Here is a 16332-nt window from a genome sequence, read left to right as displayed (position 1 = left end):
TTCAAAAATGGTACTGGGGACCTTGAGAAAACTGTCTCTTCGTTCCCTGTGGTACCAGAAAAATAAATGTTAGTGTTGGCCAGCAGCAGCACTACTTACAAGCTCTGGTAATTTTTCCTGCAGAAAGTACAATGTGTTATAGTAGTTCTTTGAAATTTTATGGGGAAATAAATGGTATTGGGCAATTTTCTGTTGGCTAACTCAGTGGAAAACATTTGGGTTTTGCTTTATCTGATAGTGCTTTTGATGCTTTTAAGATGTGTCTTGTCCTTGAATGGTATCTCAGGGATTATTGTTAGGGTTGTAAAAAGCATTTTTTAACCATTAAGAAAAAGGAAGAATGTGGACACAGTGTAATATTGACAACTTCGATAGATTACCGTGATAGCTCACAGACATTTTTTATGTGATTGAAGGATCTTAATAATTTATATGATTGAAGGATCTTAATAATTTAGGAACAAGTCCTCAGAATCAAGCAAAGATAAAACAAGTGTGGAAGTATTCAGAAAGAAAATTTCTCTTCCATATGTGTTTGTTGGCAATAGTCATATGAAATACATTTGGAAAGTTTGCAAAAGTAGGTCAGGATCATAATGTAATTACTGCTTTTGTTCTAATTGAGGAGAACTCTGATACTTTGACAAATTACTCATTTTGTTTTATTTGTGTAATAGCGGAAAGAAAAACATTAGCAAGTCATGATTGTTTGAAATAGAATTTATTTAACAGTTTGTACAATACAATAAATTTGTCTTTGTCTAAATATGAGTTGTTTTCCACCCTGCATAATTTTTGCATCGAAGCCCATGAGGAGCATTTTATATTGGAAAGTAAAATCATGTATAAAAGATTAATCTGGCGATCTTCTACTAATTCATTGCCCCGCTTTTATCCTTTAATGTAAGCTTGCCTTAGATTTTCGTGAGGGAGGATGATCCCTTCAGTGTGTTCGTGTAAGAGCAGGTACAAGCGCAGGACAAGGAGCAGCGGTTGGGTGCAGTCCCTCTCGGTGGAGAGCTGCGGATTGGTGCAGGTTGGGGCTGGAGGTCAGTTCTGCAACCCCCTCTCCCTCTGGCAGTGCCAGAACCAGAATTAACTTGTCAGTGTCGTCTGCTCCTGGGATTTGTGGAAGGTCAGGAGGGGGGACCCACATGCTGCAAAAACCACGAATACCTCTGATCTCCGCTCCCCATAGCGTTTCCTTCCTTCACTGCAGAACTATAAGCTACTCATTTAAATAACAGCATGCGGGAAAAACTCCCCAAAGGGAACTTCACAGGTCGCTGCAGTAAGTTTTTATGGAAAAAGACTGTAAAAGGAGGAAGTGGTCATTAACATAATCAGGTTGAGGGTTGCTATGCAGTTTTGATTCACTGTTGTATGATGAACGTGAGTTTAAGTTATTGAAGGTAGAAGCTTCTACTGAAATCCCATATACTATAATGTGTGTCACAGAAACTGTGAGTAAATATAAATATTAAGATGCAGTAATTAAATAAAGAGTGTTAACGACTTTTAAGTATAATGAGCCGCACAGCTTTTGTTGGTGGTAAAAGTTGAAATGTTTTGATCGTTCAGAGTTTAAACCTCCCCGTGTACAATTTTCTGACTGCAGGTGATTTTAGAGAAGTGTGAGTCTCTGTAGACCTGAAGAGCAGTCTCAAAGGTCCTGCTAATTCATTGTGGATAAGGCTCCAGGGCAGTAACGCAGCTGCAAGGAACAGTTAATTTTAAATAGATAAGTAGGTACTGTGTTGGTTTTCAGTCTGCTTGTTGTTATGCTGAACTCTCTGTCTGCAGGTATGGTTTGAAGTAAAAGGAACTGTAAGCAGTAAAATACCATAGTTCAGATTAAGGAGATTACAAAGGTACCTTATCTTTTTAAAAATTATTTTATTTTTTAAATCTAGAATAAAAGGGGTTTGGTTTTGTTCCGTAATGCGTACTAGTGACCCTGGATCTCTGGGAAGTTTTATGCTTGGGTACTTGAGGAAGCGTGTGCAGAAAAAGTCCAGTTTCTGTGTTATTTCAGTTTACATTTCTCTTTTCAGTAATCAGTAAATCTTGCCTTTGTTTGGGGCAAAATAATTTTCAGACTGACTCTGCGCATCCTGGCTAGCAGAGCTTGGAGTGATGTGACATGACTAACAGTTTTCTAGGCAGAGGAACATTTTTAAGGTGTTCCTTACTGAGGACTAGGGTGTCAGCTGAAAGAACTGGGAATATTGCTAAATACTTGGTGAGAGTGCTTGGTTGGGGCTTATTGTGGGGGTTTTGTTTGATTAAAAGCTATAGAATTGGGCTGAAATAGGAATTCCTTGCAGAGAGCATTGACTTGTAAGAAAAGAAATAGAAGTGGGAGGGCTGGTGATGCACTAGACCTGCAGAGCAGCACACTTACTATACGTACAGAGTGTTATTTGTCAGTGGTTTGGATAGGAATATTGCTGTCTACGGGAAGTGGTTTCTTTTACAGGCTCTTTGGTTGTGGTGTTTCATTTTTCTGATGTGACAGTTTTAAGGGCCTGAATAGCATTAAAAGGAAGGTATATGAGTCACGGGTGATTACTGGTTCCTCCATTTTTCCTAGCAAAAAAGAATTACATCACCATTAAAATAAGTGCCAGGAGTAAAATTCATCTTCACAGGTCCACTTGTACTAATCAAAATGTGCACGGGCCCCTCTGTTAGTAGTGAATCGGTTTCTTTTGCACCATCTTTTCTTGTGCTTTTATACTATTTTTAATTTTACTTGCCAGTAAGTACTTCATCCATCATTAGGGTAATGCAGTTGATAAACTTTATGGTGAGGCATTTTTTTCCCCCGGTATAGTTAAATGACTGGAAACTCGAGCCATGCTTTGGCAGAGACAATATGTAAAAGCTAACTGCTAGGCATTATTTTCAAAATACAGGGTTATATTAAAATATTTCTAAGGCAATAAAACTCCTGCTTGCCACACAGTGCAACTCATGGGACTGCAGTTTGGAGTGTGAAGGATAGGTGTGGGAGAGTTTTCTTGCTGACAGAACAAACTTCGAGGATTTTTAGTGATTGGCAACATTCAAAGGATGCTTTAGAATCAGTCAGTGGAGCTGTAAAGTAAATAATTAAGATCATGTGTTTGGCCTAGAGGAGAGTTAGCCAGTGCATCTGTAGCCCATTCCCAGATGTAGTTTCTCGCATCCGTGTGTCAGCCTATGCTTTACAAACCAGCAGGAGGTTTGCCTGTTGTTCCTTTACTTAGCCTCTATTTTATTCAGTAACACTGGAGTCGTTTGGAGGGACTCCGTGTCTGAGCAGTGAAGGGCAAAGATCTGAAGCTTTCTTAATTCACACTGATTTGTTTGGTTTTCTTTTTAAATGTGGATTTGCTAGAGTAGGTGCTGTGCATATTTTTCTGCTTGCTTTGCGTTTTCTGATGCGATTGTTTAGGTTCCGTGGGAGCTAAGCACTTTCACAATGATAAAGTGGTGGTGGTTGTTGTTAGAAGGATTTAATTTTTGTGATGTTTTTGCCTAGAGTGGCAGTAGCTCGTGAGCCTCCTAATTCAGGCTCCCTTCCCACTGCGAGCCTTCCTCAGCCCAGCAGTAACCCAGATACCTGGTCACCAGTGGTTTTCCTCCTTCCCTTCCTTCCACCCCCCCAAAATGTATTTGAAAACACTGTTTGGCTGAGCTTTGTTGGTGGAGTTTAAGGGGTGGCTGTTAAGAAATGAGGTGTGGGGTGCTCAACGGTGGGACTCTGGCCAGGAGAAGCTGCAAGGTGACACTTACCTAGCAGAGCAATAATGACAGGACTTGTTTTGGCCTTAATCCAACAACAGTTTCCAGAGCTTCTCATTTGGGATGAGTCTGAAGAGACAGATCCATGTGTGCTCCAGGTCACTGGCTGCTGGATTTTGATACGGAAACATTTCTATTGAGGCTTCCAGGTAGTAATGGTAAAGAGGGTTTGAGAGAAAATGGAGTTGTGGCATTGCACTTTAGAAAATAAATTGCAAATGTTTAGTAGTCTCCCTTTGTGTTACGGAAAAAATTCCCAATCCTTACTGTTGTGTCAAGATAAAAGTTGCAGACCAAATGAGACCTGGTTTTGTTGCGCAGAGCTAAGACAATTAAGAACACGGTCTCTGTGAACCTGGAGCTGACTGCGGAGGAGTGGAAGAAAAAGTACGAGAAGGAGAAAGACAAAAACAAGAGTCTAAAGAATGTTATCCAGCATCTAGAGCTGGAACTGAACAGGTGGAGAAACGGTACGTACCAGGAAAGGGGAATGGGTACATCTCTTTGTATTTTTAAGTTATGTATGTTTAAATCTTGCCTTAAATCACAAGGGTCACACTAATTCTAAGGTCACTAGAGTTGTAAGTCACGCTTTGTAATAATAGCTGAAAGGTGAAGAAGCAAAAACCAGGGAAACCAGCAACAGCCATTTATAGAAGATACCATTATAAATGCCAAAACTAATGTGATATCAGATAGAGAGAATACAGGAAGATGTCAATGATTTTTAATAATGTTAGAAATATTAATAAAGAAAAGGTAAACTGTCGTTATGCTTGGTTTTTTTTGTTTTTTATTTTTTAAAAAAATTCTGCTCCTCAGGCATGAGAATCAGTTCCGTTATGCTTTAAGATAACTAGATCCTGGAGGGTTTTTTATAATTGAGTTTAACATTAGAATAATTAGTCCTTTAGTACAATGATTTAGGAGTGTCATCTGATTAGAAGAATCACTGCTTGTCTCCTTCTGTGGCTTCTAAGTGAAATTTATGTTGAGAACAGCCTACTTTCTGTCTAGAAACATAGGGAATTGCTGTTCAGGGTTGGTTGTAAGATCAAGTGTAGGATGGTAGAAGAGGAAGAATATTTTTATGCACACATACAAGTTAAAGAATTTCTGTTTAATCTGGGACATTGACAAATAATTTTAGCAAACCATCCTTACTTTTAATTTCTTATTCCACATATTAAAAAAAAAAAAAAATCAAACCCAAACTCCAACCCAAAGAAACTTACCCTGCCATCCCCCTTGCTCCCTGAAATCCCAGCAACCCCCCAACATTAAACTGCTGCCTCTTTGGAGTGATTTTGATTTTCTAAATTGCTTGTCATCCAGGTCCTACATGTTGATACATCTAGCAGTTCAATAGTATGTAACTTTTGCAAACGTGAAGTATCTAAAGTGAGAACAAATCTGTGATTTAATTATTAGTCACAATTTGTCACGCACAGTCAAGACCGGTTTTGAATATCCTGGGTGAAATCACTACTTAAAAGATAATACCTGACCCTTATGGGTGCAAAAAATCATTTCCTCTCTCAGCTCCCTGTGCTGTTTACTTGCCTTTCAGATGAGATTGTTACCTAATGATTGCGTTCCGTGTCTTTCTCTAGAGACTTCAGCACAGGGAATATTTCCCTTATCAGCACTGCACAATTGCTATGGAGACGGTCGGTCTGCTGGTGGTGTTGAGGAGTGCTGGGGATTTAAAACCCGCTCATGTTCTGCGTGTTTCATTTTCTGGTTGCTAAATGTGACGACTTCTGTTTCCTTCCCATTCTAGAAACATTGTTTTTTAGAAAACCCTGTATAGATCCTTTCTATATGCCATATAAAGAAGCCTTACCACATGCTGTCTCTATTGTTTTGTCTAAATATACACACCTCCTCATCCCTTCTGTCTGTCCTGCTTTTCTCACTGGCATGACCCAGCAATACATTCAATGCATTCAAAATACTATTGATTTCTTGTCTGACCTTCTGCAATAGCATCATTTGGAAGGATATTCTGTCAAAGGAGGCTCTTTACAAATCAAAGTGTCACAGAAATTGCGTCTTGAATATGAAATGCAGGAGACGTGCATAAATATTCCACTGGTATAGCTTAGTCTATACATTTAGAAAATAATACACAAAATAAGATTGTAGCAGAAAACGGGTGTGCCCGGTTCTCACTGAAGCAGGATTTCAGCAGCCTTGTGTCCAAGCGCGCAATTTGGTCTGTGTTTTACAGGTAGGACATTGTTCTTGTCCAATGAATGAAAATCTAAAGATTGATTTTTGGAGGCTCCTGATGGATTCTCCAAAGCCTGAGGAGCATTGTCATGTGTGAGAGGTCCCACGGTTTGGCCGAGCCTGCCTTTCCTAGTCTGCTCCGGTGCTGAGCAACGATAAAAAATCAGTTTACATTTTTCTTATTATTAATATAAAATATCATAAAGCCATTAGCAATAAGAGAAAAAAGTATTTTGAGTGAAGTACCTTTTATAGAGGTTATGGTTCTTGATTTCAAATTACTTCTTTTCATGCTTTAAGCTTGAAAAAAATTATCTTCTCTGTTAGTTGGTTGTGCTTTTTCATGCCCTGTTTTGTTTTGCTTTGGGGCCTGAATTAGCCTGCTTGTTTGGTTTTTTTGATATATTTGTCCTGTATACTTGTTTTCCTGCCAGTAAGATAAATAGTGCCTACGCTGTTTTGGCAAGAGGAATGGCTAGTAAAGCTTTATGGGACTAAAATATTGTAGCTTTTCATAGAAAAGATAAAAAACAGTTTATGCAGAAGGGTTGGCTGTAACCTTCCTGCACCTCGAGCAAAGCGTGCGGCGTTCAGTGGCTTGTGGAGTCTCTGACCAGACTAATGAGACTAGGTTCCATTTTTGGCACGAGTGCCTTGCCTGTCCCTCTTCACTGAACTGCAGCGGGCTCGTAATTGCAATGCACCCGTGTTGCTGAAGAAAATACTCCTCAGGGAAAATGATTTTGAAAGAACCTGTGTAGGGAGAACGTCCTGTTTGGTATGCATAGGCAACATCTGAAAATCGGTGTATGCGCTTTAATTTTAGATGTGACAAGGCAGAAGGTGAATATTGTTTTAAATGCAGCTGCCTTGCTTGTTATCCTGATGCTCTAGCATGGGGGAGGGAGAGTTGATAAGTCAGTTGGAAATCTGGGGAGGAAGAGACATTTAATTACCAGTAGACTTTAGACTGAATGTCAGATTTTTTTTTTCCTCCTTATTTATACTTCTGTTAATCCATGGAGTTAATCCCATCTGTGGAGGGCCTGAGTGAAAGGGGAGCCAGGAGTTTGGTGCTTTTAATGGCAGCCATTCAAAGTGTTGCTGCATTTTGCATGTCTGTGTTTCTAACCGTGGAGGTCATCTTTCTACCCAGGATGGCCATTTTTCCACACCTACTTTTGCCTGTCCTTTGTACTCGTGGCAGTTGCCTGCCCTGCAGAGCTGGATACAGCCCTTCTTTGTTTTGCTGAGTCCCTCTCAGCGACTGTGGACCATCCCGTGATGTCCATGAGTTTGGGCAACACTCTCCCTTGGGTTGGAATGACCATGGATTGTGTTCCTGCAGGAGAAGCTGTGCCTGAAGATGAACAGATCAGCGCAAAGGACCAGAAGAACCTGGAGCCTTGTGATAACACCCCGATTATTGACAACATCACACCGGTTGTTGCCAGCATCTCGACAGAGGAGAAGCAGAAATATGATGAGGAGATTGCCAGTCTCTACAGACAGCTGGATGATAAGGTGTGAACATTTGGTTTGACTCCGTTCTCTGGGTGTAAATGGAAAACGAAGCCAAAGTGAGTGGGTGTCTCTCTCTGCTTCTTGAGTACCATGAACTGGAAAATGTCCCAAGTTCAAAGCACTATCACGGCATAAAAACAGATCTTGTCCTGTCATGTCAACTCTCTGCCTCTGTTCCCTCCGCAGATAGTGTTTGGGGGCATTCTCCACAAAATTGGAGGCAAGTTTGCCTTTAATTTTAAGGGCTCAGTACAGGCTTTTCAGCACTCCTTTTCTTCAGTAATTTTTGTGAAATCCTTCAACAAGCTATAACGTCACATTGGAGTCACAGGGGAAAGAAAAAAATGGAGACTGTATCTTAAAATTTTTTATATACTTATTGTGTATTCGAATTTTAAGGAAAATATATAAACATCCCTTGGGTCTATTTTGTTCATGTTGTTCTAGCTGTGAACACTGCCTGGAGTGCAGGTGGCTTTTTTATTTATTTATTTGCACAGCTTGAAATACATCATTGGCACTTAAAGCTACCAGCAATACGTTTACCGAGCACTTGCCATTAATAGCCTTTGGCTTGTGTGAAAATAAGAAGTGGGGGGAAAAAGGGCTTACTGAAACCATTGACCATTATGGATGAGAACAGCTTAAAAGGCTATCTAGCAAAAGTTTTCAGGGTAGCTTTGTTCATGAATCAAAACTCAATTTTAAATTTTAATTGTAATTAGCGGAAAATTACCAGAAAAAAAGCCCCGTGTTTCCTTGTATGTTAATAATAAAGTTTGGCTGTTTCTGAATACCGAGGGAGGGAGTGGATAGTTATGCTTAAGGCTTAACTCTGATGTGCATGAGGTCTCTCTGCACAGTCTGGTTGCACACAGCAGTACGTTGATGGCATTCAAAATAACAGTTAAAGTCTTTAAGAAATTACAGCTTTTCTGCGATGGAGAATACATTCCTGGTAGCAGTCTCTAGCTTTTACCTATTGATTAGAAAAAGAAAAGGAAGTCTGTTGTTATTTCGCCTTCTCTCACCAAAAGTAGCAAAGCCCATTGAATTATTCTTGAGGGAACTGGTGGCAGGTTTGAGTTTTACCCTAGAAAACATGGGAAGCGTAATTTGGTGCATTACTGCAGTATTGTAGGAAATGAGAAGGTATGTGATCCCCAAAACCAAACCAAAATATCACCATTTATAACTTGTTATAGTGTAGACTGTTCCTATGTTATATCTGGGCCTATTTTGATATTAGCAAATGATTCAATATATTCTACTTGATAGCTGTATTTGCTGTCAGAAATGAATCTATTAGCATGCTTGTCTATCAGTTGACTCTGATAGGATAAAAAGCAACTGTTTATCTTCAGTGAGTTCCTTCAGAGAAGGATGTCCATCACAAGAACAGAGATGGGCTGGCCAGGGGCTGTGCTTGGTGTGCCTCCTGGGGCCTGTTGGAGGATGAACTCGTATACAGTGGAGTCCATCATCATTTCTCTTCTTATTTAAGATGAGGTCCTACCCGTGAGGATGCTGCCTTAACAAGGAGGTTGAAACTCCGGTGAAGTTGGACGCCTGGCTGTGCATGACCAGGCAATATTTTATTCAAGGGCTGTGATGGAGTAGGAAAATACAAATTCTGCAGTCGAGGGGTCCAAGTTCTGTGCCGTGGTTTGAGCTTCCTCTTTCACTAATGCAGTTCCCAGCTAGCTGTACGTTGTAATTAGTTAGTAAATCTGTCCCTGATGATCTCTCTCCAGCTGAAATTTGGGGACAGAGTGGGAGAGAGGACGTGTATGTATTTGTACATCTGTAAAGCATCACATATGTGGGCAAAGTCTCCTGCAAGATGTAACTCTGACCACAGCAGTGTCTTTTTTACCATCAGGGACACCTCTGCTTAGTTATATGTATACGAGAGACAACTGCATGTGTACATTGCTTTTACTGTGTAGCTCTGTAGATGTGTATCCTTCTCTCCTAGCACTCAAATGTGCACAAGGTTTGCTGTGGCATTATCCTTCCTTCTCTTCTAGAAAGGGGAAATAAAAGTGACCAAAGGAGAACTGTGAAAAGAAACTAAAAATCTCCAACCCTCATTTCGTTGCAGGATGATGAAATCAACCAGCAGAGCCAGTTGGCTGAAAAACTAAAGCAACAAATGCTGGATCAAGAGGAGGTAACAAAACAAAATAAACAAACAAAAAAACCCAAGCAAACAAAGAAACAAAACCAAAAAGGCCCTTACATTTTGCTTATGAGCCCCTTGTTTGGTGATTCTGTCACGATTGTTGTTGTTTATATTAACTGGCTAAAATTCAATCAGTAAGAGAAATTTATGGGACAGCTTGGTTTAAGCTTCGAATTTCAGAATATCCTCAGAAGAGCATTAAGCCTTAATAACTCCTTCTAATAGCATACTGTCCTGCTGGGAAGTGATGCTGGAGACACCAAGATAGGAACGTGGCCAGTATTTTTCACCTCAAATGTGGTTTTCAATATGTTTGTATCCTTTCAGGTATCCAGACACTATGGTCTGCAGGTAGTTACAAATTTCCTAGTCTGACAGTATAAAAATTACTCCTGGTAATAAATTACCAATGTTCATTATTTTGGCAATTGGAGACAGTACTGAGAGAAATCTATGAGACTGGAACATTGGTTATTGGTGCTGCCACAGATTTGCTTTAAAATCTTGGCTGGCTCAGTTTAAACATTTTGTTTCGTTGTTTCTGTCTGTAAAATGAGTGTTTGTTGTTTTTAAGATGGGGAATATGGTCATTAAACTTACAGCCATCTCCTTAGCTGTAATTTGTTTACAAGAAGTTTTGACGGTGCAAAATCTGGCGATAACACCAAATCACCAAGTTCCCCAAATGTTGCTGTGGTGTTTCTTAGAAGATGGTTTTATGCTGGTTTGCAAGCTGTGGGAAGCTGGAGAAGGACCATTCAGACCAGGGAGATAATCCTGCTGTGGGAGTTCACCCATCATCAGTGTTCCAAAATGTTGGTGTCTCTCCCAGCTGCCCGTACAGCATTATGCTGGCTGCTTTTCTTGGGTGTGAAACTTCTCTTGTGATTGAGACACAGACAGAATAATTTTTCAATTCTTAGCCAAGCCCTCAGAAAGGGTTTCCAAGGTTTAGCTCCTTAACCAGGGAGAGAACAATGTATGAAAATGTCTGTTACTCATCACTCATGGCCTACCCGCCACCTCTGGGGACTCATCCTCACTGTAGGAATTACCAGGTTTATTTTACTCCACAATTAAGCTCTTCGTTCACTTGCTACAACTTTCTTTTGAATACTCTGTACTGCGTGCTACCCGTGTCCAGAGCTATCCAAATGTAACAGAATTTTATGCATTCTCAGCAACATTATTTTCTGATGTGCCTTACTTACACCATCTTTTTTACATCCGTGTTCTCATCTAAAGCTTAGTTTTCCCTCACGGTTTTTCTTGTTTCTTATTTTTTGGGTGATGTGCCTCCTTCTTTGTGTTAGATATTTGGGAGCACGCTGTACACTGGCTTGTTCCCCACCCTCTTTGTCCTCTATTATCAGTATTGCATCTAGAAGATGACTCAAGTTTTCAGTGGCCTCTAATCCTCGCCTTACAGACCACTTTTTCCCCTTTTCCCCACGTGTTCTAGTCTAGCTTTGCTGACTTACTGAAATCTCTGCAGCTGGTGTTGCAGAGACGGTTTGCAGAGCTGGTGTTGTTCAGAAGGTTTAGCTGGTTCATCTGCTAAGCTTGGCCATCTCTTACCTTTGAAAGCTAATGCGATATTTCTGTTTTCTTCTTTAAGGGAATGGAATTAATTTTTCAAGGTTTTTCTCTTCCACACATAAGCTTCACCTGCGCTGTGGGAGCGATGTACCTGTTCTCTCGTAGAGCTGTGATTAGCTCTGTGATATATTTGCTGCAGAGCAGCTGCCTCATTCTGCTTCCCCCTAATTAACAGAGTACTTTTTTCTGCTTGATTAGGCTAGCAGGTTAATTATAAATCTGAGGCCTGCCACAGATGGCATTGTGCTGATACTGGTATCTTTTGGTACCTCTTCACCACTGACTGTTTCTTAGGGTGTGTGTTTTGGGGGGGGTTCTCAATCCCCCACCCTTGCATCTCACGTGCTGTGAACAGATCTGCAAAGTGCTGCAGCCAGCGTCCCCTTCCCTTTGTTTACAACTGATCAGTATAATGTGTTATTAATAACCTTTTAAAATCTTGGTATATTTTTCCACGTTGTATCAACAAGAATCTTCTGGGGAGTTGTGTTTATGCTCTAGGTGATACATAACACTTCCCTTTACTTGAAGTCACAGTAATATTCACACAAAAAATTTCTTAAGTAAATGTAAATAATAGTTCCATCTGTGTTTAGTAGAAAGATTATTTTAAGCTATTTTGTTGTTTAAATATTTACATGCCATCTGGCTTTGGCAATTCAATGGGTTTTTCTGTAACGTGAGTGCACTTCTGAGGCTGCAGCATTACCAGTGAGACAAATTTCCCTTACATCTGAATCCTCTCTTCGCCACTTTGGGCACGTGCCAGTGTCTGAAGCTGCCTGATTGGCTTCCTATTTTCCATTAGCACTCTGCGCCAAGAAAAGCCATGTCTTCTCTGCCATTCTCCTTTTAGGGGGTCCGTTTTAGAGAGATGTTTGTGTTTTGCTCAGGGTCTCACACTCAACTCCCTCATGGCCTGGGAGCCAGTGGGCAGTGGTGGGACAGGTCTGGAGAAGTCCACCCAGCACACTGCAGTAGTGCAGACTTTGTTCTACCGTCCAAGAAAGCTGCAGTACAATAATATTATACTAAACCATACATAGGAAGGCTTGGAAATAAGTGAGTTCTCTGAATGAATGTCCAAACTTTGCTGTTAGGATGAGCATGAACTCCTCCTTGTATCCCATACACTAACTTTATATGTTATACTTCTATATTTTACGTTTTTATGCAACGTTAAGGCCAGATTTTGTTGTTACTCTCAAAAGTACAATATTAGCAATAAATATTAGGTGGAACCTTTTATTTACTTCCCCATTCTTCTGCAGTCTGTGACTAGTGTTGAGTCTATTTCTGTGCTAAGAACCCAATAACTGAATTTTCGAGACTTCTAACATCTGAATGAAGATGGAGTAGTGCAATGGCAAGGGAGAGGACCATGCAACTGAGCTCTTACAGTCAGCACCTCTTACAAGTGTCACTGAAACTTCAGCATCTCCCTTAGTAGCATGCAAAGAGTAAATCTGTTAAGTTTTACAAATTGGAAATACTCACTGGCATGTGTGAAGTCTGTATTTTCTTTAGTTAATATTTTGCCTCAGCAAATGGGAGCAGCTAATCTGTCTTCAGCATCATGCTTCAGATGATAACTAAGAATAATCCTCATAGGTTTGCTTATCAAAATATTTCTCTAATACCACAAGGTATTTGAGACTGCCTCAGAGCACCCTTTTACTTGGATCAGTTCAAAGCTGTGAGCCTGTGTTTAAACATTTTACTTTGTGGTATTTTTTGGTCCTAGCTGCAGCATTGGATTGAGGGCAGAAAATTTATTTAAGAGCTATGATACTGTTTAAAATAAGTTTCTCTGCCTCAGTCATGTGTCATAATAGGATTTGATTGAGATTTTTCTTGGCATTGAAGTTCAGAGCCTTTCTTGCTTCCTTCAAATACATTTGTGCTGAAACTGTTGCTGTTTCTGGTAGAATAGCTGGATTTCTTCTCTCCTGCTTCCTCTCTCTTGCAGACACGCTTGCGTGCCCACTCTTTCTTTCTCTCTTTGTCTGTTTTTGCCCTTTTCAACGTTGTCTTTTGCATAAATTCTTGAGTAACTTAACACTTCTGTGATATCTGGTTTCCAGCTTTTAGCGTCCACTAGGAGAGATTATGAGAAGATTCAGGAGGAGCTGACCCGTCTTCAGATTGAGAATGAAGCAGCGAAAGATGAAGTGAAAGAGGTCCTTCAAGCCCTGGAAGAATTAGCTGTCAATTATGACCAGAAATCCCAAGAAGTGGAGGACAAAACAAGGGCCAATGAGCAGCTGGCTGACGAGCTGGCACAGAAGAGCGTAAGAACTCTATAGTTTTATAATTTATAGTGCTGGTTCCCTCCTCACCCCCTGCACTCTGCACCTCCCCTAAAGATTGCCTTAGGGGTTCCCAGATAACTGCTGGCCTGTGCCATTGCAGTAATCTTTCAGATACTGCTGCCAAGGATGTTGTTATGTAGTTTAGAAATTGGAGTAGAAGGGATGCTGTTAAAAGATCCACGTTTGCTGATGCTACCCTCTCTCTTCTATCTTAATTAAATGATAAGGTCATTCAGAACCTATTCTGTGGAACCTGATGGCAGCTTGTGGCTCTCGTGCAACCTCTGTATTTGCACACCAAATGAATGTGAAAACTGGCCATTCTGTGTTTCGGTTATTTAAGAATCGTATTATGTCGAGAAGGGTGTGAAAATCTGCTTTATGCAAATTGCAGCATTTTGTGTTTCCCTGGACTCTGTGCTGTGGAGCAGGGGGTTTATATAGAGTTGGGGAATCTCAAGGGAGGAAGCAGAACAAAAATCAGCTTCTTCAGCTGATGTGTACTGATCTTAAGGAAAACTGATCTGAGAATAATAAAGTTTGGCTTACTAGCTCAATACATCCTTGTTCCTTAATTCATTACGCAAACTGAGGAAACTGTTGTTAACAGGCCTGTTTTCATGAAAGTCTTCGTTATCCACTTCGGTAAAACAGATTACAATGAAAAAATTGAATTTTATATCCTTCTATACCTGTTTCTGTGTGATTAACCTTCTTTGACATGTATTATGCAAATAAGATTCTTACCGGATTTACTACATTTAATAGATCTAAAGTAGCCTTGTTAGCTAGTGAGTTGTGAAAGTGGATTATGGCAAGGTGGAATTCCGTGCGTCAGTGCATTGAGCCAGTAGTCATCTTCAGGAAAATACAAGACAGTACTGTGTAACCTAGATACCACAGAAGAACTGATCCCCAGGCTGTGGAGAGGAGGGTAAATTTTGCTTTTAAACCTCTTCAGAGTGCCCTGACGGCGACCCAGAGGGAGCTGGGCCAATTGCAGGAGCTCAGTAACCATCAGAAGAAGAGAGCTACAGAAATCCTGAACTTGCTGCTGAAGGACCTGGGAGAGATTGGAGGAATCATTGGTACTAACGATGTTAAAACAGTAAGTTGGCTCTTTTTATTGCTTGCCCTCCACACCTCCTGCAATATAAAAATACTTGGTGTGGAATACGTGTGATATAGCAGCCCTCCTCCCAGGACACTGCCGTTTGAGTCCTGGCTAGAGCACAGAGTTAAATGCCGAAGAGTTTTTTTTGTCTGGGTCGGAGATGGCCAGTGTCTGTGCACACAATTACCACTTTTATTCCTCGCTTGGTGCTTGGGGCCAGAGTAATGCAGCCCATCTGTGTGCTGATGCATTTATTAATGTGGGGGGGACTGAGTTCCCCCCAAAACAACGCACACGTACCTCTACTCCTTCATTAGCTGGCATGACCCAGTATTCCCAGAATCGGCAGAATCTTTATTGGTGAGATTTGGCTTCTGGGTAGTTACCTTTTTGTTTGAAGGTGATCCTAAAACTCTGGTGCAGCTGAAGGTGAACAGTTCCCAAAGGCAGAGGTCTGTGCTGGTGGCTGTCCAGGGCACCTGAAGGAAGAGATCTGCACGGAAATTGTGGTTTCTGCATTCTGGTGTTTATTACCTTTTAGCAGTGTCTGGCTTCAACAAAGAGCCCATGCTTTTGTGTATAATTCTGATGCTTTAAAATAAATTACTGATTTCCAGCACAGGTAAATTTGTGCTAGATACCGCAGAAATAATTACATGACAGTAAGACCAGCTTAACTTTTGTGTATTGACTAATAGCCTTTAAAGAGGAAAAATTGCAGAGGATCATTTTCTTCTGAAGTGAGAAGGTGAGAATGGGAGCAAAGGTGGTTGAAGCAGCAGAAACCATGGTATTTGACCGTGCCTGGAGATTGTACAAATTTTCACCATCTTCGCTTTGAAATTTGCCTTCGGTTTGGCTCTTGTGTTTACAGATACAGTAGAGGAGGTAGCTGCTCACTTTGTCACACTTCTCCTTTTGTAGATGAGCAAAATGCAAAGACTCGGAGAAGACCTTTATGTGGTCATTGCCAAATGGCACATCTCTGATGGAAACTTTTCATGCTCTGGAAAATCTTCGTGGCGATGTTCATGGCATCTTATCTGTCCATTTAAAACCACGTGAAAAAAGAGCAATTGCTAAAACTGCATAAGAAATTAGTTTTCAAGACGTATGTAAATTCCTTGCAGTGCACTCAGTGTTCTTGCTTTCAGTTCACTTCTCAGTTGTTGAGCAATGAACTTTCCTGAACGTTCAAAGCTCAAAGTGAGTAGGTGTGGCTGGAGTGCTTTGAGCTGACTCTGAGAGTTTTTGGTGTCCTGCCAAAGCCCCCTTAGGTCAACAGATGCTCCAGCCTGCTCTGACTGCAGAGGACACGATGCCTGTTGTCTGATGTGGTGATGCGGATGCCAGGACCACAAGACCAGACTTTGCTAGATGCTACAGCAACCTCTGGTGGCCGTTGTAATAGGAACTAGAAGAGGAAATTTTGAAAATGGAGGCAGAGGCTGTTTGATACAAATTTTTATAGTAACTAAGATGTCAGCATTTTACAGGACAGCTGTCAGCGTAAATAAGGCCAGATTGAGAAGCTTTTAGAAGAATAATTTCAAATTTGTTGGCAATTAGTATCT

General features: G+C 40.7%; 1 protein-coding gene across 2 annotated transcripts in view; it reads left to right on the top strand.

Annotated features, from left to right (window-relative positions):
- KIF5C (kinesin family member 5C) overlaps window positions 1–16332 on the top strand; it is an 87390-nt gene that overhangs the window by 46714 nt on the left and 24344 nt on the right. For both annotated transcript variants that reach the window (XM_042784034.1, XM_042784035.1), the window contains exons 11-15: window positions 4111–4259; window positions 7373–7548; window positions 9653–9721; window positions 13417–13623; window positions 14606–14752. In XM_042784034.1, coding sequence (XP_042639968.1) covers window positions 4111–4259; window positions 7373–7548; window positions 9653–9721; window positions 13417–13623; window positions 14606–14752 — 748 coding nt within the window. The remainder of the gene's footprint in view (window positions 1–4110; window positions 4260–7372; window positions 7549–9652; window positions 9722–13416; window positions 13624–14605; window positions 14753–16332) is intronic.

The sequence above is a fragment of the Tyto alba genome, unplaced genomic scaffold (assembly GCF_018691265.1).
Source record: "Tyto alba isolate M040663 unplaced genomic scaffold, T.alba_DEE_v4.0 Super-Scaffold_7, whole genome shotgun sequence".
Lineage (NCBI taxonomy): Eukaryota > Metazoa > Chordata > Aves > Strigiformes > Tytonidae > Tyto > Tyto alba.
This window is presented reverse-complemented; position numbering and strand designations above follow the sequence as displayed.